Source organism: Chrysochloris asiatica, unplaced genomic scaffold (assembly GCF_000296735.1).
Source record: "Chrysochloris asiatica unplaced genomic scaffold, ChrAsi1.0 scaffold00132, whole genome shotgun sequence".
NCBI lineage: Eukaryota > Metazoa > Chordata > Mammalia > Afrosoricida > Chrysochloridae > Chrysochloris > Chrysochloris asiatica.
In genome coordinates this window covers 4,558,208-4,564,149 of record NW_006408650.1, presented here as the reverse complement: position 1 = coordinate 4,564,149, position 5,942 = coordinate 4,558,208, and the positions used below count along the sequence as shown (strand labels likewise).

Here is a 5,942-nt window from a genome sequence, read left to right as displayed (position 1 = left end):
GAGTCGGTTCCGACTCATAGTGACCCTGCACAGGGTTTCCAAGGCTGTAAATCTTTACAGGAGCAGAAAGCCTCATCTTTCTCCCACGGAGCAGCTGATAGTTTCAAACTGCCAGTCTTGAGGTTAGCAGCCCAATTCGTAAAGAAGTCTTCATATCAAGTATCAATCCTCTCCCCTCTGTATACAGGGTAGTTAGGGACAGGCAGCTTAGACATTGGCTACCTAAAATGGGAGGTAATAAAGGCTCGGAGTGACTGGCTTACAAGGTTTCAAGAGGGAGTTTAGTTTAAGAATGTGCGGGGGGAGATAGAGTCCCCACTGAATAGTTTTCATCTTGTCTAGATGGGTCCAGTAAAAAGAGATGAGGATAAGATTCTTAGGATTCAATAGTGAGTAATTGTTATCATGACTAATTGCAACTGTCACAATTGTAAAGGTAGAAGTTTTGTAACAAAAACGGGGGAGTAATTATTCTTACAATCCAGAAACAGAGGACCCTAGGACCATCAAGGGAGAAGAGCACAAGCGGAATGTGGGACCTTATCCAGAGAAGCAGCGACACCAGAAATGGAGGAAGAGATGGGGACATGGAGAAAGGGAGCAGCTGAGGACTCTAGATTCATGGGAAAAGAGAGACTGAGAGATGGTGGCCAGGAGGCAGACTTGCAGAAGGTGCCCTTTGGTGGTGTAAATTATTATATATGCCTGAGTGGTTTTTTTTTTTAAAAAGAGCTAAAGTGAATAGAGAGAAATACTGTTAACTGATGGTACATAGAGGGGGATTATAACTATTGTAATGAAGCAATGTATGATTTGTTGAATATAGAACTGATGATCTGCCCTGTAAACTTTTCTCAATTCACAATTTTAAAAAAAAAAGCTCATGGAGGAATGGAATGAAAAGATAATAGAATTTCCCCACAAATTTTTTGAAGCCCCCTCAATTTCTTTATGTTGTTGTTAAGTGCTATCCAGTCAGTTCCGACACATAGTGACCCTGTATAGGGTTTCTGAGGAACGGCTGGTGGGTTTGAGCTGCTGATCTTGTGATTCACAGTCCAGTGCTTAGCTTACAGCACTGCACCAGGAGTCTTTATGTACATATAATAAATGGGGCCCTGATGTGGTTCTGTAGCATCAGCACTGGACCGTAAGGCCAGTTTGTACCACAAAATCAGTGATTCAAACTCACTAGCCACTCTTCAGGAACCCTATACAGGGTTGCTATGAGTTGGAATCAACTTGACAGCAACAACATATAATAAAATGATGGTCTCCATCAGACCAGCCAACTCCCTTACAGACACTAGCATGTAATATTGGAGGCCTACCTGGATGAACTAGCTTGGTTCCATTGTAACCAGATACCTGTAAATGCTTTGGAACCTAGCACTGAGTATTGTTAAAGCTTGGGAAGGCATCTTTTGTGGGACACTTTCAGTCAAAGCCATCGTTCAGGTGACATAGAAACCATGGATCACTCAGGGGGAGGAGCCTATGACTGGTCCCTGATACACTGAGGTTGTGCTGACCAGCCACATGTCTTTCCCGAGACAGCCACCAGCCAAGCCCGAGCCACCAGGAGGAGCCTGCTGCATGTCCCCTATGGAGATGGACAGGGGGAGAAACTGGACATCTATCTTCCTGATGGAGTGTCAACAGGTGGGTGCTCTGGGTGGGTAGGTCCCGCAGCAGCGCTCAGCCGACACCACTCCTGGCCGTGTGACGGGACCTCTGTTTTGTTTTACAGCCCTGCCCTTCTTTGTGTTTCTCCACGGAGGATATTGGCAGAGTGGGAGGTAAGTTAGGGGAACCTACATGAATGGAGAGAAAGGGAGACTCACCTCTCCCCAGTGTGTGGCGCCATAACAAATCACCGCAAACTGGGTGGCTTAGCACAACCCGATTTTGTTCCGTTGCTGTTCTGAGACAGCTACAAGTCCAAGATCAAGATGTCCACAGGGCTGTGCTTCTTCCAAAGAACGCTTCCTTCCTCTTCCAGCTTCTGGTGACTGCGGGTCTTCCTGGGCTCAGGGTGAATTTCTCCAGTCTCTTCCTCCGCTGCACATGGCCTTTATTCTTACGTTTTTCTGTCTGAAATCTCCTCTCCTTTCTCTTATCCATGTGCTAGGGTGGAAAAGACCCAAAATTCAAACATGCTCTCTAGAGATCCTTTTACTAAGCCTTACACAGGATAATGACAAAACAAAGACAATCATCCCAGATGAGGGAAACCACCAGCATGCACACAACACAGAGGCCAAATGGAGTCCGCCTACTCACAGCCATGGGACTCACTCTCTATGGCAGAAAACAAAGGAAATCCTCACAAGCTCATGACTGGCGGCAGGTGAGTCCATCACAGTTGAAGGCAGGACTACATACAGAAGCTTGGAAGAGAGTATGATTGGGATACATACACAACTGCAGATTCAAAAAGCTTACAGGATTGGTTCTGAGGCTCTGACCACCTGGCTACGTGTCCGTGAGTCATAGCCACCAGTACCCCACTTTTAACTTTAACTAGAGAACATGTAACTATTTTTGGTGAATCATAAATGATACATCCAGGCAAGTTCTCTAGGACAAATTGCCCTTCCCTGGGCTTGCCTGGGCATTGTCATAACCAAATTCCTGGTTTAATGGTCAGAAAGAACTCAAATGTCACCTGAAATTACATCAAGACTCAAAACAGAGTTAGGACTCCCTAGGCTGCAGACTGCAGCGTCCCACAAAGCATATGCTTTAGAATTTACACTTTAAAACATAAAGGACACCTGGCATTCATCTCAAGGTCCTTACCTTCATTTTCTCTCATTACATCTGCAAAGACCCTGTTTTGTCCTAATGAAATTGTCATTATGTCAAAACCTCAGGGGTTAGGACATGGATATCACATTTAGGGGACCCAATTCAACCACTGCACCCATGAAAAGCATGTTCCGTCTACTGCTGACGCAAAGGGGGAGTCAAAGCAGCCAGTCACCTCACTTTGCCCAGCACGGAAGGGTTTCCCAGGATGTGGGACTTCTGGTTTGAAAGAAAGAGAGAGTCCCAGGCAACAGGGGCAGTTGGTCACCATCAGGTAGACCGAGGGGTACTTAGATCTTTTCAGTAACTTACAACAAAGGTGCCTATGATGGGGTCATCTCCCTTCAAACAGTCGTCTTTGCAGTGACGTCCACTGTGCCCCTGCCCTCTACCTGGTTTGTCTCTATTATTTCTGTAAATGATACTACCCTCGGAAACAATTATCCCTGTTTGGCAGATGAGGAACCAGCCTAAGAGGTTCAATGATGCCCCTTTCATAGCTCAAATTGTGTTCCCCCACCACCAAAATATGTGGCCAACCCATGACTTACAACATCATGTGATTATGCTCTCCATTTTGGGATGTGTTGTAGACCCTAACCTAACCTCTGCCTGTGATTCATAAGGCAGGATTAGATGATGCCCAAGAGGATTCGGTTATGTTTGCTATGTGAACGAGACATGTAGGGAATGTCAATCACTCTAACTCAAATCTCCCAGGTCAGAGCCCTGATCCCATGTAAAGGGAGTGTCCCGGGGGGGTGGCCTGCATCTCCTTTTGTCTTATGACAGAAGAAAGGAGAGAGAGAAGAGAGCAGAGAGGGAGGGACCACTAAGGAAGAAGAGCTGGACTGGACCAGAGTCCTTGGGACCCAGAGTCCCTGTGCTGAGAACCTCCTAGACCCAGGGAAAGATTGATGCCAAGACACATGGAGCTCACTAAGGAACGCTGGGCCCACAGATGCTGACAGGAGACCAGGACCTTCCCCCAGAGCTGATGTGCTGATTTAGACATCTGGCCTTCTAAACTGTGACAGAATAATTGTCTGCTTGTTAAAGTCACCCACGTGTGGAATTTCTGTGATAACAACACCAGAGGACTAAGACCATCCCCAAGGTCCCCTTGTTGGCATGTGGTGTGACAGAGACTTGAACCAGGCACCTGGACCCCAGAGCTTACCTTTGTCCAGTACCCACAGGGTCAGAGCAAGCTAGAGTTCTGGGTGGACAGGACCCAGTGGTAGCAGCTTAGTGGCCAAGTTGCTTCCGGTTGTCACATCCAGGTCTCCTTCCACAGTAAAGACACCTCAGCCTTCATGGTGGACCCACTGACCGCACAGGGAGTGGCCGTGGTGATTGTGGCTTATGACATTGCGCCCGTAGGTAAGGCTGCTTACTGGAGGTCCGGGAGCTTTGGAGCCCCATGGACCCTGACCCAGCGCATGTTCTCTGGACAGGTACCCTGGACCTAATGACAGAGCAAGTGACCCAGAGCCTAGTCTTCCTTCAGAAACAATATCCCAGCAACAAGTGGGTATCTGCTGTGGACTTCCTGTGCCACCGGTGCTGGGTGGGATGGTGGGTTCCCCGTTGGCCTGTGCTGTCCTTGGCCCTGGTCTGCTGCTCTGAGGGACAGAATGCAAACCTGCCTTGAAGAGCCAGGGTTCTGATCTCCGCCCCTCCCTGCTCTCTGCTCCGGCTAACCCAGGGGGATTTACCTGTGTGGACACTCGGCGGGGGCCCACCTCGCTGCCATGATGCTTCTGGCCAACTGGACCAAGCACGGAGTCTCGCCCAACCTCAGAGGTGTCTACGGGGCTGTAGTCTGCACCCTCCCCTGATGTTGAGGGGCTGAGCCAGCAGCAACTTCCTGTAACAGCTGGGCGGGGTCTTCCTGGTTTCCCTATGGCCTCTACCCGAGTCTTGTCCCCTCTAGCCCCTGGCCCCAGCTTACTCCACTGCTGATGAACCTTGTGGTGTGTGGGTGAGGGCCAGTCTGATGGAGTGCTGACCCTGTGACTGTCCCTCCCCTCCCCAGGCTTATTCCTGGTCAGTGGGGTCTATGACCTGGAGCCCATCCTGCACACCTCCCAGAATGACCTTCTCCTCCTGACATTGTGAGTCACCTACTCCACCACCTCCCACCAGCCAACCTGGAGCCTGTGGGAGGTCCGATGAAGCCAGGGACCCTCCTGAGCTGGCCCCTTTGCTGTCCCCGCCCCTCACCAGGGAGGACGCTCAGAGGAACAGCCCACAGCTGCGCTTGCAGACCACCCCGAAGTCGCCCTCAGTTCCTGCCCTTCACATACTGGTGGTAGTGGGCCAGCATGACTCCCCTGAATTCCAGCGGCATTCCAGGGAGTTTTTCCAGGTACCCCAGTACCCACTGTGGTCCAGGATCAGGAACCATGGGCTCTCCTCCTTGGTTCTATAGCACTTTCCTCTTTATGTCGCCCAAGTTGTCCCCAAGACCACCCGAATAATTAATGGACCCCTGGGCTGGCGCTGTAGGATAAGTACTGGACTGCTGACTTCAAGGTCGGTGTTTCAAACCCACCAGCCAATCCTTGGAAACTGTATACAGAGTAGCTATGAGTCAGAGCCAACTCGACATCACACAACAACATTTGTGAGGGGCCTGGGACGTGCTGGCACCGAGAGACCCCTTCTTTCTGTCCTGCTGTCTCACGTCCCTTCTTCGGTCCCCACCTAGGTGCTGTGCCTTGGAGGCTGGAAGGCCACATTTGAAGAGCTCCCGGATATGGACCACTTTGCAATCATTGAGAACCTAAGCCAGACACACTATGTGCTCACCCAGGTGGGCCTGCACCGTCCCCCAGCCACCTGGCAGCTCCCTTTCGCTGTGAACCCACAAGTTCTATCAGAACCCCTTAATCTTGAGGAGCGGTAGGAGGCAGGGGAACCACCTCGGCGGTTCTTTGAGCATCCACAAGGTTAGGGGCAGGGGCCTGGGCTCTGAGAGAAGAAACCAAGTGCTAACCGAGTTCCCATCAGTCCCCAGGCGATCTGCTTACCTGTCTAGTCCTGGGTAATCAGGTGGGTTCTGCATGTCGCTAATCCAGGAGCCTTGCTGAGGTGCTGTCAGGTAAGCTTCGGACTGGGAACCAAAA

At 50.2% G+C, this 5,942-nt stretch overlaps 1 protein-coding gene across 1 annotated transcript in view; it reads left to right on the top strand.

The window, feature by feature from the left end:
- Positions 1 to 5,722, top strand: part of AFMID (arylformamidase) — a 16,400-nt gene extending 10,678 nt beyond the window's left edge. The window contains exons 3-10 of the mRNA XM_006869656.1: positions 1,558 to 1,662; positions 1,751 to 1,799; positions 4,109 to 4,194; positions 4,269 to 4,341; positions 4,520 to 4,617; positions 4,850 to 4,928; positions 5,041 to 5,182; positions 5,525 to 5,722. Of these exons, the coding sequence (XP_006869718.1) occupies positions 1,558 to 1,662; positions 1,751 to 1,799; positions 4,109 to 4,194; positions 4,269 to 4,341; positions 4,520 to 4,617; positions 4,850 to 4,928; positions 5,041 to 5,182; positions 5,525 to 5,722 (830 nt within the window). The remainder of the gene's footprint in view (positions 1 to 1,557; positions 1,663 to 1,750; positions 1,800 to 4,108; positions 4,195 to 4,268; positions 4,342 to 4,519; positions 4,618 to 4,849; positions 4,929 to 5,040; positions 5,183 to 5,524) is intronic.
- The last annotated feature ends 220 nt before the right edge of the window (positions 5,723 to 5,942 follow it).